At 52.8% G+C, this 22306-nt stretch overlaps 2 protein-coding genes across 2 annotated transcripts in view; one reads left to right on the top strand and one right to left on the bottom strand.

The window, feature by feature from the left end:
- The first annotated feature begins 1314 nt into the window (after positions 1–1314).
- LOC132652493 (uncharacterized) lies at positions 1315–9483 on the top strand. The gene is made up of 2 exons (XM_060378517.1): positions 1315–1988; positions 8050–9483. Exons 1-2 carry the CDS (start codon positions 1934–1936, stop codon positions 8628–8630), a joined length of 636 nt encoding a protein of 211 aa, XP_060234500.1. The 5' UTR covers positions 1315–1933; the 3' UTR covers positions 8631–9483.
- The window catches only part of Gatb (glutamyl-tRNA amidotransferase subunit B), a 70044-nt gene continuing 51268 nt past the window's right edge, over positions 3531–22306 (bottom strand). Inside the window, exons 10-13 of the mRNA XM_021652500.2 lie at positions 17207–17340; positions 11070–11148; positions 5175–5309; positions 3531–3915 (exon numbers count right to left, since the gene is read on the bottom strand). Of these exons, the coding sequence (XP_021508175.1) occupies positions 3787–3915; positions 5175–5309; positions 11070–11148; positions 17207–17340 (477 nt within the window). The 3' untranslated portion in view covers positions 3531–3786. The remainder of the gene's footprint in view (positions 3916–5174; positions 5310–11069; positions 11149–17206; positions 17341–22306) is intronic.

Raw genomic sequence — 22306 nt, 5'->3', positions numbered from 1 at the left:
TAATTAGCCGCTGCGCTTGCAGAGAGGGCTGCCCTCTCTACGAATGCTTTACTGCAGACAGCGAAGCTACTGTTGCACGTCCACTTCAAGTTGCGGGCCCAGGACGGCCTCATGCAGTTTGTGGCTATTCAAGCCGTCTCTGCAGTTCACCTCTCCTGAGGCGGCAGTGCCTTTGGCGGCCACAACAGCGTTCAACCATTAGGGAGGTTTCCTTAGCCCTTTCCACTTCAGCTGCCGTCTGTGCAGCACAGGACGCTAATTCCCCATCACATGCGGCTTAGAGCACCCTGTCAAGAGCGTGCATTCCACCCTCAAGTCTGTCAGCGGAAGAGACATCTTAAGAGAATGGAGTTGGCTTTTTCTTCTTCTGGAATGACCGTCATAAGCCTAGTGCATCACGTAAAGCTCTTGGAGGACTCAGAACGGCTTCTGGGATCATTTTGCCTCAGCAAATGCCCTCTCCATCCAGGCACTGACTAGTCCATCACTTGGAGGACAGATTATGTCTATAGCTCGTTAGCTAGATAAACAGGGCTTTGGCAAGAGACTTTCTGGGAGGCTCTTTAGAGAACAGGCCCGTGGGAGGGAGGGGAGGGTATGGTGGCTAGGTGTCTGTGAACTCTCACCCTCAGAACTCTCACGCTGATGGTTTTAGCTAGGACTGGTCACAGCAAGCTGTGCTCTTGTCTGAACAACTCAGGTCGCTGTCCCCATACAAGCCCGACGACAGGACTTTGTCCCCGTGTGCTCAGTGTTGACTTCAGGGCGCCTTTGTGGGGTTCACATGAGCGGTGCCACTTTCCGGACCAGAAAAGGTGATGGAGGCGCTGAGGCGGGGTTGTAAGCTTCACGAGCCGAGGCTGCCCGAGTCTGTTGTGTGCCGCTTTCCTGCAACAGGTGTATGCAAGGGCCACCAGCAGCCAGGCCTCTTTCGTCCTTGAGACATGGTTTGGAAGGGATGCGGTGCTGATGGCCGGGCTTACGTGAGTGCCCAGCCGTGCCCTGGGAGCAAGTGGGAGAGGACTGGGTGTTCTGCCTCACCGCCCGCAGGTCAGCTCTGGTGAGAACTTCCCGGGACACCTGCCGAGAGCCTGCCAGAGCAGCACTGCGGCCGCATCCACATGCTCCCGCAATGGGCAAATTACACGCCTTCTCCGTGGAGTGCTTTACTCATTGCTCTAGAGTCTTTCAAATGGTAACAACTACATTCAAACAATTGAAAGCTACAACATAAATTGTGGGCTGTGCCTTAGGCTCTGCCACTGAAAGGACCTGCTTGAAGGGGCACAAACCTTTCATGGTATACTTCCAGATTACCAGTAATTATGCTGAGGTGGGAGGCAGGGACAGAACCGTGGTAGAATTCTGATAGTTTTCTTTTTCTTATCAGTTACATTTTACTAACTCTGTATCCCAGCTGTATCCCGCTCCCTCATTGCCTCTCTCCCTCCCTCATCTCCTCCCTCCCTCAACTCCTCCCTCCCTCATCTCCTCCCTCCCTCATCTCCTCTCTCCCTCATCTCCTCCCTCCCTCATCTCCTCTCTCCCTCATCTCCTCCCTCCCTCATCTCCTCCCTCCCTCATCTCCTCTCTCCCTCATCTCCTCCCTCCCTCATCTCCTCCCTGCCCCTTTCCAACTCCACCGATTGAGGGGGACCTCCTCCCCTTCCATCTGACCCTGTTTTATCAGGTATCTTCAGGACTGGCTGCAAAGTCGTCCTCTGTGGCCTAGCAGGGCTGCTCCTCTGATAGTTTTTCTATGTGTCCCTGGAGAGAGAGAGAGAGAGAGAAGGTCCACTCGGGTATGAACCTAGCAGGTGCAAACAGCTGGCTTTTCGGACAGAGATGACCCAGAATTTAACATCTTAGTTAGCAGCCCTTCCTACAAAGGCGGGATGCAGAAGGCCGCCCGTGTGTTTGTTCCGCAGGCTAAATGAACTTCACTCCCAGCACCATCAACCACCGCGGAGCCGCAGCGCAGGGTCTGGGTGAGTAGACAGCGCCTGGGGCTGTGGGCTCAGTAGTCTCTCGCACTTTCCGGCCAGCCACGCTGCAGGTGTGTGGGTTCTGCAGGCGAAGGCGGCGGCTTTAGCTGTGGGGTCGTGTGTTTTAGTGAGATGTCCCCTGAGTGTACACACGGAACTGGACGGTGCTCACGCGCACAAGAATGGAGAGTCTTCTTGCCTGCGGCCTGTGCACGGCAGAGCCGAACTTTGTGCAGTTTTAAAAGGCATTCTAGAAGCGCATCTTTCAAATGCGTCCACTCAGCCTGGTCAGAGCTGGCTCAGATTTCCCCTTGTGGCTGTGGCAGACTCTCAAGGCCTGCCTAGGGCTTAAGACCACGGACAGACCGCGGCAGCCGTCAGAGCTGGCTGGAAGAGCCTGGGAGGACGGCCCCCGACGGCTTCTCCGATCAAACAGTCCATGTGCATCTGGCAGACAAACAGGTCTAGACAGTGCTTCTCCCGACAGCAGCGCCCACGGAGCAGGCCAGGCTGGCAGCCAGCGTCAGAGCGCTCTCGGCAAGGCTCAGTGACCAAGCCAGAACTTCCGGTGAAAACGGAGGTTAGAAACTGCTCTTTATGAAAAGGTCCTGCCGGATTAGTGTGAGCAGCAGACCCCTGGGGTTCAGGCATGTAAGCAGCAGGTCTCCTTTGTGGAAATCACTGAACAGGCCATTTTCACGACACAGCGTGGGGCCTGGGACTTCCTGGATGAGGTGACACTACATGTCGCCTCTTCCTGCTTGTCTGGAACAGAGCACAGACCTGCTGTCCATGCTACCTCAGCTCTTGCTTGCCTTCACTGCTTAGCAGAGCCAGGGGCCGCTGTCTGGGGATGGAGGTGGGCTGTCCACGTCCTGCCATTCCTCAGCTGCCCCGCAAGGATGGCCCCGGCCATGCTCCAAGCAGCCTGCGGCCTCCCAGGGGTTTCCCTTTGCTGTCAGTTTCACAAATACTGCTAAGAACCATCTGCAGAAGGAATGCGCTGTCTGGGGCATAGAAGAAACAAGAGGGTCCCAGGACTCTGGGGAGGAGGAGACAGGGGCAACCGGCCTTCACCAGCATTGTCAGCTGTACCTCACGACAGCTAAAGCCAAGACTGGTTTATTAGTTCATAATCTTAGTCTTTCCAGGTAAAACAACTTAATGTTTCCGCTTTCTTTCCTTCCACCTTTTCCTTCCTTCCGTCCTTTTTTATCTTTACTTTTTGCCCAAGCACTGTGTGGGAGGGGTGTGAACTAGGCGGGAGTTAGTTTTTATGTGCTTTTTCAGTATATGTTTTATCCATTAAATCTACCCGAGAACTGCTGTGTCACTTGAACTCCCGGGAGCTGAGTAGGCAGTGGTGCCTACACTGAGCAGGTGGGTGCCAACACCCCTTCCCGCCCTCGCCCGCCCTCCGTGTTTCTGTGGCGTGGTTTATTGTTTTCGCCTCCAGGAGCGGGTACTCGAATTCCACCTCTCCTGGTCCGCTGGCCTGGAGGATGGGGGCGCGTGGCTGTGAGGAAGCATTCCTGGCACCTGAGGTGGGGTCATGCGCTTTATTCAGCTTAGAATCACCGTTTCTCTAGTCACTGCTGCACCATCAAGCAGCCGCTTCCTCACAGGCGGAGGTGCTGCTGCCCGTCTTCTGCGATGGCGTCTCAGGTCGCGGGCTCTCACACACACTGGGAGGCTTAGCTTGTGACCGAGACACAACTTGTGCAGCACATGAGGGCAGCCCCCAGGGGTCCCTCTTCTCAGGGCCACACTGTCCTCCCTCAGGCGGAGGGGCCCCAACACCTCACAATGACAGCTTCTTCTCCAGTATCTCCTTTATCAGGGTTGGGTCTGCTCGGCTGAGGCTCGCTTTGCGGACCAGCCCGATCAGCTTATTTATAGCTTTGGGGTTTCTTTCCTTCACGTCCATCACCTGTAAAGCAGAGTCAGGAGGTGAAGATAGAGACTCACACAAGAACCCTCAAGGTTCCCATTGACTGCAAACTACTGCAAACTAAATTGAGGCTCTTTCTTCAATTCATGTAAGATGTAAAATGCAGAGGGAAGAGAGGAAGGGATTAACGTTTAGAGGTCTCTAGGCTCCTGTCAAAGGGGATTCGGCTCCTCTGTCCTTATTGACGTGGACAAGGGAGTGGTTTGGATCTGCTGGCATGTGGGAACCAGGGCCCTCTCCTCTGGGGACACAGTGATGCAGCCCCAGAGAGCCATTTCTGTGATGAGCATCAGGTCTAATCAGGCCCAGCCTCTCAGATGCTCCAGTGCCGATCGAAAGGCTCCTCTGCTCTGTGCCAACGAGAGCTGCTCCTTAGAAAACAAAACTTTCAGATGGCAGCTCACTCAGCCAGAGTGTGGCAGGTAGATAAAGGCAGGAGGGGCCGAGCACCATCAAGCAACTGCTGTGTGTAGCCTCCCTCTGCAAGGGCCCTGATTGGCAACTCGTGTGCCCGAGTGCCGCAGGTCGACCTGAACCTTATCAGGCGCTGCAGATGGGCAAGAAGGCAGACTGCTGGGACGATGTGGCTCATTTTCATCAAGGGCTCTTTACTGAGCTGTCCGTGTCCCTGCACACTAAGGGGTGGCGGATGTTCTTCTGAAAGAGATACTAGTAATTTTTCCCCGAGAAATGTCTCTCTAGACAGTCTGATTAGACCCTGGGTGGGCTGGGAGGAAGGCAGGCCTGCCACTTGGCATGGCTCTTCTCTCCTGTGCTATGCTAAGAACACAGAAGGACTTGGTTTTCAGCCATGTTTCTGTCAAAGGATTTTCTCTGTAATTTACAGATCATTTTCCTCTCGAAGGCCATAAAACAGAAGCACTTCCAGGTCTCTTCCCTCCCTGCAGCAGGTCTTTCTGAGGCAGAGGAAGCCACAAAGAATGTAAGCGACACCTCTGGGAGAGAGTGATGGCTAACACTGGGGCTTGGAGACTTGCTCATGCCCCTTTAACCTAACTCCACAGAGAGCTTTCCTCACAGAACACGGGGCTGTGCTTGTCATCTGAGTGGTCTGTCTGGACAGTTAAACGCTGACACAGAGGTAGGACGGACAGGGCTGAGCCAGCCCTCCTGGGGAAGGGTCTGTGGCTGCTGCAGGAGCTCTGGACAGGGGTCCAGCTGGCCCTCATTGCTGTGCTGCTGCCCAGGAAGGCTGTTTGCCTACTGGAGATAGTTACCACTTGGGGGTGTTCGTCCATGGTGGCCTGGCAGAGCTCCTCCAGGGCCTCTCGATCCTGCATCAGCTCCAGCTGCTGCGCTGCCACGATCTGTGCTGCGCTCTTCCCCTCCCCCCTCCACAGCTCCTCAAACACCTGCAGGAAAGCAGGGAGAGAGGTGTGAGGACTGGGCACTCCTGCCCCCTCTGTGCCTCTGTGGTGACATAGCGCATAGGGAAGGGAGCAGCAGATCCAATTAGCACCAGCTGCATGGCCTGGCCCAGGAAGAAGCCACCATCTCCCCCACAGCCTTCCCAGAGGGCTGGGCACCTCCCTTCAGCAAGCCAAACCTCCTCCTCTCAGGCCAGCTGGCTGTGTCCCCCATTCGCTGGCTCAAGCCAGGCAGCCTGTTCTCACAGAGGGCGGGTGAATTGCTCTCTTCACTGAACTAAAGCAGGTGACATTCCCTGAAGGACAGGCTACACACACAGCAGAGGCAGCCACTGCTGCACAGTCCAGAGTACCCTGCTAGGAGGCAGGGCCTAGGGAGGCAGGAAAGTGACTCCATAGAAAAGATACAAGATGGGAAACAAGGAGAAACAAACCACAGCTCATGGCTCTGGCCTCCCTTCCTTGTGTCCTGTTGGGAGAGCTGAGCCATTCTGACCAGGGTCATTGTCTGTTTACTTTCCCACCCAAATAGTAAGTCTCCAAAGGAACCAAGCTGGGGAAAAGGCTTGGCTGCTGTGGTTGGTTTCCGCCCTGTCCTGCAGCCCCGTGACACAGGGATGCTCCTGTCTCTGGGGTGCCACCGTGCAGCCCCTTCCCCCAGTAGCCAAAGCAAGGAGGAGGAGATGGTGAAGTTAACCCCATCTTCCAGGTCCTAACTCTGACCTCCACACCCAGAAGTAAAGACAGTCCTCCAGCTCAGAAGGCCCTGGGGGTGGTTACCTGCAGGGCGTTGCCCAGGGCCTTGCAGGGCAGCTGTTTCCAGGAAGGAGGCAGAGCTGTTGGGCAGACATGGAGGGGCACCCTCTGGCTCCTCACAACCCATCCTGGGGTCACTGGGCCCAGGGGACCTGAACAGGCTGACAAAGACTGCTCAAGGGAAATGTCAGGGAAGGAGCCATGTCTCTACAGAGAAAGGAAGACCCTCTTGGTCAAAAGACCTGTTATGACAGACCATTTCTGTCGGAAGCCCCCAGAGGCAGGGCAGGGAGAGATGTGCAGAGCATGGAGCTCACAGAGGGATGCCATCATGTGACCCAGGCAGTGCAGGGCACAGTGTGACATTTCTACACTCTAGAAGCCTCTGGTGTTTTCTCTAGGCTCCCTCCAGAGCACACAGAGGCTGGGTGTTAAACGTGGCTTTTGTCCTTATGGACCATCTGGCTGGTCCCACTGGAGGCCGGAACAGAGATCAGGAGACAGGAACTTCCATGTCGCTGTCCACGCAGCAGGCATCACTTCCCCTGAGCTGTGCCTGGCCGGCAGCAGGCTCGGAGCCAGGACCAAATGCAGGCTAGCTGAGAAGCTGGCGGGGCTGGAGTCTGATGTGGCCCAGCTGGCCCTGTCCTTAGTGAGGAGAGCTGATGGCGCTGCCCCTGCCCCTTTAGTACGCAGACCTGGCTCCTGAGAGAGGGCCCAGGGCACCTGCACACACTCTGCAGGCTTCTACTTCTGAAAAGTAGGGCACGACACCTCTTCCTGCTGGCCCCAGTGCTGAAGGAGCGAGGCTGTGTGCCGCAGAAGCCCCACTGGACACCTGAGTGGAGGGTGCCGTGATGCGGGAAAGGACAGAGCTAACCGGTTATGATGTCGGCAAGAGGCAGCGGCCAGAGGGGGATTAATACTACACGCTGGCACAGAGGAGGGGTGACTCCGGGATGGGGGCACCCTCGGGGCAGGGTGGACCTGTGAGCACAACTTCCAGCAGCCAGCCATGCCGTCAACTCTCCTCCTCATCTCCTGGACGGCTAACCGTATCCGTAGTCTCTTCCAGTGTGTCAGAGGCCATGCCAAGAACCAACACATCAAAGGCTTCTTGTTCTGCCACACATGGTCTAAAGGCTAAGCTATGCTTTGCTGGAGTCCTCTGTTAATGCATTAAAGGCAATTACAACACACTTTTTCTTTTTATGTGCTGAAAATTATAAAAATAAGATGCAAAAAGACACTCAAGATAACTAATCGTTAGAGAACTCCATCTCTATCTGAGTGTGACCTAGCAGCTCACACTCAGCAGCGTGGTTGTGATCAGAACCGTGTGTGGTGGCCATGCACCAGGACGCAGGCAGGAGGGGCTCCGTAAGTTTGAGGACAGTTTGGTCTACATAGTGAGTTACTGACCACAGGCTCTACGGAGAGAGATCAAAGTAAAACATACTCAACCACTTAACCAAACCAGTGATTCCTAACTGCACTCTGTATTCCTGTATTTCTACAGATAAGTGGAAAGTGTGCACATACATAGCAGTAATAAAGAAAAGGAGGCCTTGAGTTTGAGAGAGAGTGAGGCATGGGCCTCATGGGAGGTCCTGAGGGGAGCAGAGAAAGTGGCAGAATGATATGTTTTATTTTATTTAAGTTTTAAAAATGAAAGTAAGCTGGGCAGTGGTGGTGCACGTCTGTAATCCCAGCACTCAGGAGGCAGAGGCAGGTGGATCTCTGTGAGTTCGAGGCCAGCCTGGTCTGCAAAGTGATTCCAGGACAGCTAAGGCTACACAGAGAAAAACTCTGTCTCAAAAAAACCAATGAATAAAATAAAAGTAAAAATATCACACTTTCGAGTCTAGGCAAGAACGTGGAGGAGCTGGAGCCTTCTCCAGGATATACAGAGTGCAAGTATGAAACGGTGTAGCCACTTGGGGTAACAGACAGTAACCTTACATTCCAGAGATGCCCTTCCTATCTATCTACCCAAGAACTTTGAAAGCATGCTCACTGAAGAGGCTACATGTGAATTTGAACGCTGCACCATCTGTAAAAAACAGGAATGACTGTCAGCTGGTGTGCATGATAAACAACTGCTGCGGTCCGAGAGATGGCTCGGTGTGCAAAGGGCCGGCTGTGCAAGCATCAGGACCTGAGTTCAGTCCCCCGCACCTACAGCACAGGCAGGGTAGCGTGCATCTGTGGACCTGCTGTGGGACCTCTGAGATTTCCCACAAGCCTGCCAGCAGCCTGCTCAGTAACCACAGAGAACAAGAGGGCCTGTGCCCCACAGGGCAGAAAGCCAGGACCAGGACCCGCTACTGCCCTCTGACGCCACACCCATCCAGGGAGTGCACATGCGTGCACATGTCAGCGTCCTTGGCCATCAGAAGACGACACAGACGAGGCAGAGGAGTCCTGCCAGTAGAGCGTCCATCAGGCTTCCTTGCTGGTGTGGCAAAAGCGGCTGGAACTGAGTGGCGTGGCTGCCTCGCTCTGTGCGCGGCGATTTCCAGCAGCACACGGACTCACACCAAGAGCTAACGGAAACGGGGTCTGAGCAAACCCGCCACCTCCTAAGGACAACAGCTTCCAAATGGAGCTGTAACCAGGGAGTGAGCTCCCCCAACACGGCGCTGTGGTCCCCACTGTACCTGCTTGAACTGCCACTGAATGATTTAAAAAAAAAAAAAAACAACTCAGAATACAGATGAAGAGCTAAACGAAAGTAGGAAGCTCCTGGACGACAGGAATGAGAAATTCATCAGAGATGAAGACCTGGGGCGGGGAAAAACAACCAGGCCACAGAAATGAAGAGTTCATTAAGTCAAATGAAAAATTTAGCCAGCAGTCTGCAACAGAGGAGAGTGAGGGAAAGAAAGAGTAACTGAGCTGGAAGACCAGTCCTTTGAAATATCAGTCCAACAGGAAAGGGAAGAGGGAAAAGCAGCAGCAGTCGAAATTGCAGGAGGCCACTAACAGCCTGAGGGAAGGCAGCAAGGGCTGAGAGCAAGCTGTGACGGAGCGAAGGCAGAGAAACCCTCTCATAAAAAACAAAACAACACAACAACAAAACAGATTAGTTGAATGAACTGAAAGAATCCAAGACCCAATAACATATCATTAAGGGATCATCAAAAAGAATCAACAATTATAAATCACTATGCACCCAATGCTGTGACCCAATTACAGAAAACAAAAATCAATCCTTGGGGGCGGGGCACAAGGAGCTGAAAATCCCAGGACCCCAAGGCTGCCATAGCAGGATGACAAATCAGACAATCTCAAAAAACAAAAACAGAAAACCAAACACGAGAAAGGAGACATTACCACCTATATCATGGAAATACAAATGATTAGAGATTATTTTGAAAGGTGGTACATTAACATATTGAAAAATACATGGTAGAAGTAAAAAAAAAAATCAACAAACTACATGTAATAAAAATTAATTAAATTATAGCTTTCACTTTTTTGAAGTCTTCATCTCTCTGAGTCTACGTGTGGCTGCCTCTGGCTCCACCTCCCTCCTTTTCTCATTCCCTGAACATAAACATGAGGAGAGTCCCAGAATGGTGCTCACCCAATAGCAATGAAAATAGGCAATGATCACTGTTTCTGTCTGTCTGCCGGCTTTGAGCAGCCTCTTAGCCAGCATGGCCACGAACTCACCGTGTAGTTCAGGCTGACTTGGAACTCTGGATCTCCCTGCCATAGTTTCCTGACTGCTGGCATTACAGGCCTGTATCACCATGAATGGCTACTTAAAGCCTTTATAATCAATAAACACAATATTCATTATTTCTGCTCAGAAAAAAAAATCAATGGTTTTCTTAGAAACAGAAAGCTAAGCACAGAGGATACAAGATAAAATCCTTGAGGTCCTGATCCGCAAGGGAGTTCCCCAGGGGCACACACTAACACCGCCGTCAGCATCTTCCGGCCCTTCCCCTTCTCCCCTCTAGAGCTCTCCTGATTGGTGTACAGTTATATTTTTGTGAGGCAGGGTGGGTAGGAAGGACAAGGGGAAGGAATTTCCGCCTTTCGTTTCAAATGCCACGATTCCTCTTACATGTACATACAGTTTTCCTGCCCTCAGCCATCTACTCTTCCCATAACTGCTGAGCACTGTCACGAATGTGTCTGATGCCGACACCTACGCAGGCCACAGCCCTGGCTATGTGCTGGGTCCCTGCAGCTGACAGCCTCACACAGGCCTCCCCAGTTCCTGTGTGCAGATGCACAGCAGAGAGCTTGCAGCATGCTCCGTGGTGTCTCATAACTACCCAAGAGCAGCCGCTTCCCCAAAGCCTCACTGCGTAACCTGCCACTTCTGTCGAATGTGTAAATATTAAATGCAAACGGCACCATTAAAACCACATTAGGTTCCCGGCTGAAGCGCTGACAGCTGTGCAGGCTCTGAAGCGGAGGCCATCAGCCGCCGGGTGTCCTTATCTCTCTGGGTGCTCATCTGGAGCGCTTTCTGAGTTCTAGGAACCGCCCGCCCACCTAGCCTGTTAGTTAGGGTGGCTAGGGAGGCGGCCACTTCACACAACACCCTTTTCCTGCGTCTCCACTCCTAGGTGCACATGCAGGGCTGACCCGGCCCGGCCTGAGGGTCAGCTCCCCAGGCAGGTCTGTGACAGGAACAGAGGCAGCCTTGGAGCTGGCTATGAGAGCAGAAGAGCAGGGGACGAGGGCCAGGACACTGGGGAGGCTACATGGTCAGCGAAGACACTCAAGGCAAAGCCAGACAATAGCTAGCTCTCCCAGTAAGCTGAAACCAGACGCAAGACCCTGTGCTGAGTCCTGTGCCGCCCATGCTGGCCTTTCCCCTCTGCCACATGAACTCTTCCAGCATCCAAACTCACGGGCACTTAACACTTCAGTCAAGAAGTTCACTTAGTGATGCCTCTGGGTTTCACAGAGAATCCTAGCTGGGCGTGTGCAGCAATGAGAGGCCTTCTGGGAGCATGCACATACCTGCTTAGCTGCTGCTGAAGAAACGGCTCTACTGTCCAGCAGGTCCAGGAGCTCGGCCAGCGCAGCGGGCGTGACAGGACTAGCAGACCCCGGAAAAAGAGGAAAGTCAATACCTTACATCATCAGGATGTCCACTGGCTACCAGAAACCAAGCGCTCACTCCTGCATGTTTAAATAATCAACCATACCCAAGGATGAAAATAACAGGCTAATGGATGCTGTTATTTTTGTTTTAGAATAGTAAGTTTTTATACTGGTGTGCTCTTTAAAATTCTTTATTTTACCACCCAACAAAAACAGCTGTTTGGCAGCAGTTAGAGCAATAAACAATTGTTCAGAGCAATTAGTTCAAAAAAGGAGGTGACTGCAAAATTCATGAACCACAAAGAGAAGGGAAAAATAAAATCCAGTAATTAAATATTTTTTACTGAAAGATCAGCCTAAAAATTACTTCAAACAAAACAGCTAACAAAAGCACTTTCCTGAGTGTTTTATGCAAACATAAACACCTTCTCATTGCAGGGAGTTTCCGTGAGGGCACAGTGTCTGCAGGCCATTCCCTGTCCTCACAGGCCTTCTGTGTGCAGTATCCTTGCAGATTCAGATGGATTTCTGGACACACATGGGCCTAGAAATTCACAGTCTCTCCACTTCTATTACGTGACTTTTTGGCCCAATACCATGATACAGAGAGTTCGGTGAAATAACACCACAGGTGTTGGGACTCAGATTCGGAGAAGGGAGGCTGTACTCAGGTTGCTGAGAAGACAGTCACAGGCCACATCTCCATAAACACAAGGTCTAGCTACCTCTAAACAGACACAGTAACTTGGATACGGAAGTGACTGCCTCAGGTCATCAGGGGCTAGTTAAAATAGGAACCATTTATAAATAGCACACATGCATGTCAGTGTAAAAAGCTCTGAAGCACTTGATTCAACTTGAAGCACCTTCCATGGTGTGCTTCCTGTCCGTCCCTGTTCAGGTCTGTAGAGACTTCTGAGTGACGAGCAGGGAGCTACAGCTCTTCCAGCGCCAGTATCCACCAATTCCAAACAAGAGCGTTCCAGCTCCAATTCAAGTGCCTTATGGGGTGCTCGTTCAGTCTAAGGAAGTCTGTCACCTGGAAACTATTTACCCCAAAGTATGGATACAAGGGAATTCCAGGTGGAAATTCGGTTTGGAGCTTGGCTAGAGTTACTGACTTTGTCCTTGGAAGCTCTAAGGACTATCCTGATGAAAGCCTGAAAGGGAGAGAGGCACCAGGCTGCAAAGCAAACAACAGCCTTTTCTAGCCTCCCATCTTTATTGGCAAGAAGTGAAAATCAGTTGCTTTCAAAATGTAGATTGCTTGGATGTTCTACAACTCGTGTTCCACAAATACAATCTTCATTTATCTCCCAGTGTGGACCATGCAGAAAGCCCACAGTAAGCATTGAGGTAGCACTAGGTTTCCAGGGCGTCCAGAGAGGCCGCCATTCAGAAGCCAACGACTGAACACCCCAGGCAGAGCGGCTCACAGACAGACAGACTTCCTCACAGCTTCACGTCTGGAAGCGGGAGGTCCCGGTGCCACGGAGCCTGTGTCTAGTGGGTCCCTGGCCCCTGCTTGATGTGTACTCATGAGCTGAAGGGTAAGCTGCTCTCCCAGGCCTCTTGTATGAAAGCACTAATCCTATTTCTTAAAGCTCCACATTCATAACTCAATCACTGACACCCAGGAGGATGTTTCCTAGGAACACAGTATGAGAATTTGGAGCACACACAAAAATTCATACCCAATACTATGAAAGAGGGTAGTAAGGGACAGAGAATGAACGTCAGGTCACCCAAGAACGCACTCTGCCTTACAGAAATCGTCATGTGACCTTAACTGGTTAATCTGGTTATAAATTTCTTTAGATTTCTCCAGGTGGGGTTTCTCAGTCACCTTTTCGCTCTCACAAAGCATGCTACACAATAGGCCAACATTTCCTGTGTCTCGGGGCTTCTCACAAACTTAGACACTGCCACGCCACACACACAGCTGCTCTTTGGTAGCGAGAGCGCGGTAGCTGGACGCACTATCCCATGGATACTGGCGCCTGCAGATTTGCCTGTTCATCGTACAAGGTGACAATCATCACCTGGACCTACACACACCCTTCCCTCTGCTTGCAATAATTTCTTAGTTACCTACCTAATATGATATGGGTGCTATGTAAACGGTTGTTACATTTGTTGTTTAGGAAATCCTGATAGAAGAATCTGTACGTGTCATTGCTGATCTAATGTTTCAGGTATTTTCAGTCTGCACTTGGTTGGACCCCCGTTATGGAGGCTGACTGCAAACTGCAGCCGTGCCAGGGCTCAACTTGTGAGTCCATGACAAAGATCAGTACCTGTCACACTGATCCTGAGAGACACCCCTCATCAGTTAAATAAACAAACCATCAGAATTCAGGCTCCGTGGTGGCAGCAGCACAGCCTACTAATTTGCTGCTGTCAGATAATCTTGGATTCTGGACAGCTAATGTGTCTCCGTGAAAGAAGAACCTGACATCTCAAGGTTAAGCTTCTTGTACCCGACTCTTCCCATCATCCTGAGGGCAGGGCATCCAGGAGAGGGTGGAATGGGGTCTTCCAGTTTCATTCCGTCCCTTACAGCTCCTTCAAGATCACAACTCCAGCTCAGCTTGAGTGCTGAGAGCAGACACTGAACGCTACGCTCCACCCATGAAATGGGGGTCCATCTCAAGCCTACACTTGCCCTAACCCCACATCCCTCTCTACTATAGAGGGCCTCGGAAGGCCTGGAAGAAGAAGCAGAGGCCTGGGCCTCCAGGTGGCCTTGCTGTCCACTGATCCTCTTGTTCTCTTGGTTTCTGGGCCCCATGTGGCCCTCACTCCTGATAAATATTCTCTGGGTCGCATTCTCAGGCACGCGCACCCTTAGCTGTCTCCTACGAACGCTACCTGAGGCGCAGGCTTTTCAGATGCTCCCCCTTTCCCGTCCATCTGATCTCTCCTGCACCTGGCCTGCACCCGTCGCCTGCTCCAGGTCTCCTGGGATGCTTAGCTCCGATGTGTTGCAGCTCGCACCTGCCCAGACTTCCCATACTGAGAAACATCCCGACTGGTGCTGCAGCCACTGGCCCCACCTGGGTTAGTACCTTCTGCAAGTAAATACGTGAACAAACAAATCAACAAATCTCCACTTGTTACTTACTGGCCCTCTGTGAAGGCTCCTCCCTTGGGTTACAGCCGAGCCCCTAGAGAGGGTCTTCTCTGAAAAGCCACACCCTTGCAGCTGCTGAGCACCCTGCTTTCCCTCTGGGTGCACCCACACTCCAAACACAGCCCTGAGAACAGCTTTTTCTGGGCCCTCTCCTCTTCTTGGCATTGCTCTTCTGCTTCTTGTCTGCTCATCCTGCCATTTCGGTGCTCTCTTCCTTTGCTCCCAGACTCCTCAGTCTGCCCTGGGGAAGTCCAGGGCTGACACTGCTTTTTCTGGCTCCTCTTCCTTCTATCTGCTTCACTCCTGTGCTTCCAGAGTGGTCAAAAGCCCTGTGATTCTGTTCCTCCCAGCTCGTTTCCATCCTCACACACATCACCAGGCCTCCCCCACCAAAATGCTTTCCCGTCTTCAAGGCTGAGGTACCGCTGGGTACCTCTGCGTGCTTCTGAATGGCTCCCACTCTCCCACAGTGTGAACTGTGGACATTCTGAAGGGCAAGGTCACACCTGGGAACACGCAAGGGACAGAACAAAGGATGTTGTGGGTGTTCAGGCCAGAGTGTCCACTGTCTGACAGAGCACGGGATATGCTGAGGGGACGCCTCCCACTGGCCTGGGCTTCCATGCGGACGTAAACAGGGTCCTGCCACCTTCCATAATGGATCTCTCACAGTCTCCGTATTTCAGCTGCTGCTCATTCCAGCTGTGTGCGTGTTTTTATGTTACAGTTTGAGTGGCAATGGCCTCCGCAGGTTCATATTTCAATGTCTGGTTCTCAGTTAGTGGAATTTTTAGGAATGGTTAGGAGATAGCCTTGTTGAAGGATGTGAGCCTCTGGGTGTGGGCTTTGAGGTTTCAAAAGTCCAAGCCAGGTCCTCTTACTCTGCCTTGTAGATCTGTAGATCAGACGTACACTCTCAGCTGCTGCTCAGCACCATGCCTGCCTGCTGCATGCTCCCCACTATGACCATGACCTCACCCTCTCAAGCTGTAGGCAAGCCTCAATTAAATGCCTTCTCTCATAAGTTGTGTTGGCCATGGAGTCTGCATAGCAATAAACAGTAACTAAGAACAGGTGCAGGTGTGCAGGTGTGGCCAGGGCTCCAACTCAGGTTTCTTCTTCCAAAGCTCTACACTTATTTTTAAGACAAGGTCTCACTGGGACACAGGGCTGCGGGGTCTGCTATTTCTCCCTCCTCATTGCTGGATGATAGGCGTGGCCACTGTACCCAGTTTCCTTTACATGGGAATCGAGGATCCAAACTCACATCCCAAGGTGTGTTCACGAGCTATCTCCCTGGTCCCTCACTCTCTCCTCTTCTGAGTTGAGTTCTGTGACACCTGGCTGTCCCGCTCCCTGGCATTCTGTCTGTCTCCTTCTCTGTCCTGCTTCTGAGAGGCACGGGGCTCACTCTCAGCCACCTCAGTCAGTCTCTGCAGGACGCTTCCCTGCACCACATGCTGCCATGTGCACAGTCTGCTCCGCAGCAACACGAGGCTCCTCAACGTTTCCATGGGAGTCCCAGGTCAGAACAGCAGTGGGTGCCTGACTAGCCTGTCTGTCCTCAGCTCGGGGCTCGGCTGGTCCAGTGCCTTCTTCCGCTCTCTGAGCCCCTTCACTGCTTCTTTCAGACAAGTGTGCCTGTGCTTGCCTGTGGGCTGTCCTGGACATTCCTGTCACCTGCGGGTCCACACGCCTTGATGGCTGCACACCCCGAGGCAGGAGTCTGCCCTACCAGCAGCACAAGTAAGAAGGCACTTCCCAGGCCGTCTGCCGCCGCTCTTCCTTCCGCGAGCGTCCACTAGGCCTCAAAGGACAGCCATCTGTGTCACCCTGGTGCTCAGGTGAGACGTTTAGAAGCTGAGCGCGCAGAGAAGGTTCCCTCTCATTTCAGCCACGCTGCTGTCACTGTTGCATAGGAGCCCATTGGGGCCCGCACCATCAGCAGTCCTGGGAGCAGCTCCCTGCTGGCCAACCCGACAGCTCGCCTCCTTTGCTGGGCACTGAATTGTGCCCACCTGACACACATACGGAGGCTGTCACCATCTGACATGATGGTGTTAGGAGGTAGGTTCTTCAGCGAGCATGTGGGCTGGATGAAGTGAGTCAATGACGGGATTGGGAACCTTGTGAAAAGAAACCAGAGAACTTTTTCTCTCTCTTTCCCAACACTCCACCACGCGATGATACAGCAAGCCGACGGCCATTGGAAGTCTAGAAGCTGCCACCCTGATGATGCTGTTTCTGTTTAAGGGACATATTAATCTATGGCATAATCCTGCGGCGGTATGAAATTGGAGTGTTCCTGTAAGCCATGGTGTGGCCTGAAAACTCTCCAGGTATCATCTCTCCAGCCTGTCACCACCTTTTCTGCCTCCTACCTCAACACCCCACAGGTGTGCTGGAGCCTTTGGATCCTCCAAGCTCCTAAGGCTGGCTGTTTGTCTGCTTAGGGAACTTCCAGATGTTTGTACCCCACACCCACTCACTTAGTAACCCCAAAGTTCTTCAGGTCTCGGCTCTTGACTCATTTCCCGAGGAAGGCCTAGGGTGATTTCCCTGGGCCCCTTTACAGTGCCATGTGTACCCCTCTAACAAAACCAGGCTGAGGAGACTGGCCGTTTCATGGGTTTGCACTGACCACAAGTGAGCCAATTCCTTGTCTTGCTCACCCTGAAGCCACTAAGCCCGAACACAGTGCCACAGACACAGCACACAGTCGGGGATCTGAGCACAGAGCGAAGTTTCAGATGGGCTGGAGAATATTTTTAGAATGTGGAGCTCAAAGGAGATGTTTGTTGTCTTGTTGAGGGGAGCCTGAGGGAGAATAGGCAGAGTTAAAAAGGACCCTGTCCTATTTCAAGTGCCTCAGAACAGAGTTCACGGCACAGAAAGAAAGGACTCGCCAGACCTCACTCACCTCTCGCTGACTGCCAGGTTCTGCTGCTTTAAATAGCACAGGAAGGTGTTCAGGACCCAGTTAGTCACCTTTTTTGGCTCTGCCCTAGTTTCCTTTATCACACTTTGGAAGAACTCCAGTAGGCCAACTTCACTCTGTTAAAAAAAAGGAATATATGTGTGTATATATAATATCTGTGTGTGTGCGTGCATATGTACATACATACATACAATCACACACACACATATGATACCTACATACATCTCCTCCTCAAACTGAAAGACCCACATGTGGAACGTGACCGGAAGCTGCTGCCTTCTGCCTCCACAAGACATCTACTCCTTCCTGACACGCTGAGCTGTCACCAGAGCAGCCTGTTCATCTGCAGCAAACATAAACATCCTTCCCCCGCCACTCTGGATCCACACAAAGGAACACCCCCCCCCCTCCTCAGCATGCCTAACTTCACAGACACGAGCACGGAGAAATTCACCATCCTGCACCCTTGCCCAGCACTCAGGCCCCTGCCAGCCAAGAGCCCTGGGTGGTGATGCGGACTTTGTGACTTGACTTTGATGCCCTTCCTCTCTTCTGTCCTGCCCCTCCTAGACGTCCTGGTGAGCACTGGCAAAGATGCTCCTGTGTTCATCTGGTGTCTGAGAGGTGGGCAGTGGTGTGGGAATGGTCTGAATCCAGCACAAAGATGAGTCTGTGACCTAGTGAGAAGAGCTCCATGGTGCACGGAGGCAGGCTCCAGCTTCCGGGCCTTCTGAGCCGCGCTGGTGTGGTGGCCTTGCCCCTGCTCACGCTCCATGAGCTATCCGGCTGGACTGGTCCTCAGCAGACTTGTTTCGTGGGCTTTCCTGTTAGCCCACCCTGGCCTGAAGCATGTGTTAGGACCATGCTCTTCCAGCTCACTCGCTGAGCACAGCCACATCGGGTCTAGCCACATCAGACTCTTGGTGGGAGCCAGCGGGTGGATCAGCTGGAGCCCGCTGTGAATCACCTGTGATTTACCGCCAAGCACTAGGGATTGCCTCGGTATGCGTGAGTAGCCAAGACACTCATCAGGCTGCATACTGTGGCTTCTCGGAGCGCCGGCGCCGGCCCCGGTGTACTGTAGTAGAGGTGTGACCCTCCAGATGCAGATGGCGTGTTTTAAAGGGTTAACATACCCTGCAGGTATGGACACGTGAGTAGGGCTATCCACGGAAGGCAGAGTGATGCAGTCCCTGGAGCTGGAGCTACAGGTGAGTGCTCCCGTGTGGGTTGTGGCGGTGCCTGCAGGTCTTCTGCGAGGGCAGGGTGCGCCCTGAACCCCGAGCCAGCTCTCTAGCCCCGAGCGGTATATTTTCCTTACCCACTAAACATTATCCCCAAAATAGTCTTATGTTCAAACTGCAGCTAAACCTTCAACTTTTTCCCTTTCTTAGAAGCCTTCATTAAGCAAAAGAACATTCTAGTAAAACAAGTTACTAAGAAGCGAGACATACTGACAAAGTACGGTTTAATACATATTTAATACATACGTGGGCACTCCACTGCTACAGTGGAAACTCTGTAACAAGAGGTGTCTCCACGGCCTTTGTAACAGCTAAATCCTCTGGTGACCAGCCTCCTGGATAGCCCCACCGCCAGGGCTTGCGTCTCCCTTTGAGCACCGCCTCCATTATTTTGCTCTTGCTAAAGGAGGGCAAAGGCCACTGCAACAGCATGAACTTGACTACAGATAAAGGCAATCTGGGGAATTTGATGAGCCAGTGTTGCTCAACTTCTGGAGTCCTCACCCTTCTCCACCGGCTCACAAGTCCCTGGGGAGGGGAGGGCTGTGCAGCGCACACCAGGCAGGCAGGCCCTTCCTGTTGGCACTCACACAGGCACTGGTGGATGAGCTGTCAGAAGCAGGCCTTACTGCTTTGCAGGGGAGGCGGTCCGGCGTCCACCCACAAACACTGCGCCCAGCTTGCAGGCTTGGCTGAGCAGCCGTGGTGAGCAGCTTATCCTCCACCCTTGGGTGGCTTCACTGTTGGATGGATAATGCTGTGAGTCACACGTCTGCTCGTCTTCTCAAGCCAGAACTGTGATGCAGCCTCTCTGAGCTGCAGCTGACTTCACTGGGTTTCAGCCCACAGTCCAAAGAGGGTGTGAACCTGCAATGGTAACAGTGAGCTACAGGGAGTGAGGCTGCAGGAGGCTCAGGCTGCTGCCACGGCCGCCCCTACCTAAGGACTCATCAATCAGACAGACGTGTACCGGGACTGCCTGCACTGCTCTTCAGCAGTCCACTTTCCAAGACACACAGACACACACACACACACACACACACACGGACTGCCTGCACTGCTCTGCAAAGCAGCAGTCTACTTTCCAAGAACATACACACACACACACACACACACACGGACTGCCTGCACTGCTCTGCAAAGCAGCAGTCTACTTTCCAAGAACATACACACACACACACACACACACACACACGGACTGCCTGCACTGCTCTGCAAAGCAGCAGTCTACTTTCCAAGAACATACACACACACCTGCCACTTTTCACAGTTTTCTTAGTTCCACGAGGTTGGCAAATGTTAATAAGCTTGGCACAGATCTCTGAAGTCTCTGATGAACATGGCAGCTCAGCCATCTGCTTTTGTCAGGAAAACAGTGGACCAGTAATTCTCCTACACAGAAATCCTATTGAGAGCAGTACAGCAAGGCCACTGCATCAGGCCTTTAAATGTCTTCCCCAGACAACAAGCTCTAATCTCTCCAAAACTCTGCCACACAGCACGCCGAGTCTCCTGGCTGCCGGCTGAAGCAGGACCACAGATCCTGTCCTGTGTACAGTGCCAGGCACTGTTCCACTGCAAAGCATCTTTGCTCCTTTAATCTCATTTCTCCAAGCATTCAGTTATACGAAGAGGCAGTGTCGGCGCAGCTGCTTCTGGCACTAGCAGGAACCATCATGGACTTGCCAGCCAGCAGATGCTGATTAGGTAAACCAAGGGTGACCTGCCCTCGCTGCTGGCTGTGTCTGCCCTTGCCCTGGACACGGCACCCACACTGTTTCCTGTAGTCTACCTGTAGAGACAGGACATGGTGGAAGGCCACACAGCTGAAACAGCATGAGGGCTGACTCAACTTCATGCCTTGTTCTAAGCCACATATCCTGAGGTCCTGGTTCTGGTCCGGAAAGGAAGCGGGCTGCACTTACAGGTAGAGTGAGACCTGATACAGACATGTGCCCAGTGGCACTTAGGAAAAACAGCCAGGAGACACTAGCTGAGCAACAAACAGAGGCTTACGTGACAGGGCGTGTCCTTGGTGTCTCTTGGGACCTTGGATTGGTAACTCTCAGCTGGCCTGGGCTCTCAAGAGTATTCGCTAAGTGTGTTGTCTGCGCTGCACGTGCTCATCATCAGATTCCAAGACCCCCCAGATCGTGCTAAGCCCTACAGTCTGTCCTCCATTCGCGTAGCCATGCTGCTCAGTTTATAAACTATACACGCTAAGTGACTAAGAGCAACAACACAGCCATAACGTGCTGTAATACAAGTTGTTTATGAATTGCTTTCCTTTGCGACGCCTGGACCACAGCTGACCGTAACTCGATCCTTGAGGCTAGGGTTAGGCGGCTCACAGCTACTGCGCCTGAGACAGGCGGCGGCAGTGGGCCCTGTGGGCAGCTGACATGGCCCCGCTGCTGACCCAGTGCAGGTGCCCTCAGGTCCCTGTTGCTTCTCTGTTAACTCGGTCCCAACAGACCTTCAAGTGTGCAATCGGGGCTTGTACAGAGGAGGGCACGAGGCACTAAGCTGAGGTCACCCAGCCGGGCGCAGCTGAGCTCCGTAGGCTGGCCCTCTATCTCGGGGACACTGCCTGTGAGGGAGGAGGCACATCGGCTGCCCTCTGGGGGACCGAGAGTGAACACCCACAGTGCAGGCACGATGTGAGCCTCAGCCGCGGAAAGACTTCCCAGCACTTCTGCCTGCCAGCTGCTCAAACGCTCCTGGCGTAGTAAAGGTGGCACACATGCCCCAGTCGATGTAGAAACCAGAAGTAAGTGGCAAGCCTGTCTGCCCTTGCCTAGGCATACCCAGGCCGCGTGGATGCACTTCCTTCCTGTCCCCAGGAAGGAAAACAGCTGCACACCCACGCTACCCTGGGCTCCAGAGCACAACCCCGTGTGCGTCTCGTCTGCAACACTGGAGAAGTGGCGGGCGCTCTTCCAGGAGGCCGCTCTTCCAGGAGGACACTGCGTGCTCCTCCATCAGTGTGTAGACTACACGTGCTCACTCACTGCACGCCAGTCCCCTGTGGCAGCTGAGTCAGGCAGTGGGCTCAGAGCTAATGGGGCAGCCCAGAGCTGCTGTGAAGAGCTGACTACACAGAAGGCCCTGCACCTCCCTACAGGAGCAGCCATGGCCTCTTTAGCTGGGTAAGGAGCACTTTGTGGACCCCTGGTGCCAGGGGTGTGAGAAGCACATCTGTGCAGATGTTCAAAGCGCCCATCACCTGTATAATCACAGAGACTCGGCTGTACCTTCATTATGCCAGTGGCTCTGATTATTCTTACAAAGCAAAAAACAAACAAACAAACAAAAAAAAAAACAGAACTCCGATGCAACAACTCTATAAATCATGACCATGAGAGTAAGACCAAACGCTAGTGTCCTCAGCAGAGATGAAGTAAAACTGGGCCACAATAGCAATGCTTTTAGGGACGAAAGTAGAAATTGCTTAGAAAAGTGGGGAACTGGAATGTCCAGCTGGTGTGGCTCAGGTCTCCAGTGTGAATGCGCTTGTCTCTGGGGTGAAAATCTCTGGGAAGGTGCCTGTGACTGGGGACGTTACTGTGGGGAGACAAGTGACCTCGTGGCGTGAGGCCGGCCCAGGAGAGAGGACTCTCAGCCAGGAAGACAGAAGCAATCCAGAGAACCATGAACCACCGCTCCAGCGGCAAGGATGTAAGGGGTCGCAGGCGCTCCGATGGGAGCTCCGCCATATCCCTGGGTGTGCTCTTCAGGCCTGTAAGGCACACACAACCGTAGTTCTGCCTTCTCTCCCAGTCCTCACGATCCCTGTCTGCTGATGCTCCCACAGGGTATGAGAGCTTCTAAAATCGGA

Source organism: Meriones unguiculatus, chromosome 2 (assembly GCF_030254825.1).
Source record: "Meriones unguiculatus strain TT.TT164.6M chromosome 2, Bangor_MerUng_6.1, whole genome shotgun sequence".
Classification (NCBI taxonomy): domain Eukaryota; kingdom Metazoa; phylum Chordata; class Mammalia; order Rodentia; family Muridae; genus Meriones; species Meriones unguiculatus.
This window is presented reverse-complemented; position numbering and strand designations above follow the sequence as displayed.

Bases quoted from the DNA above. Each gene is read 5' to 3' on its own strand.
- LOC132652493 (XM_060378517.1), top strand. From the start codon at position 1,934: ATGAACTTCACTCCCAGCACCATCAACCACCGCGGAGCCGCAGCGCAG. The intron at 1,989-8,049 runs GTGAGTAGACAG...CTTACATTCCAG, and splicing joins AGCCGCAGCGCAGGGTCTGG to AGATGCCCTTCCTATCTATC.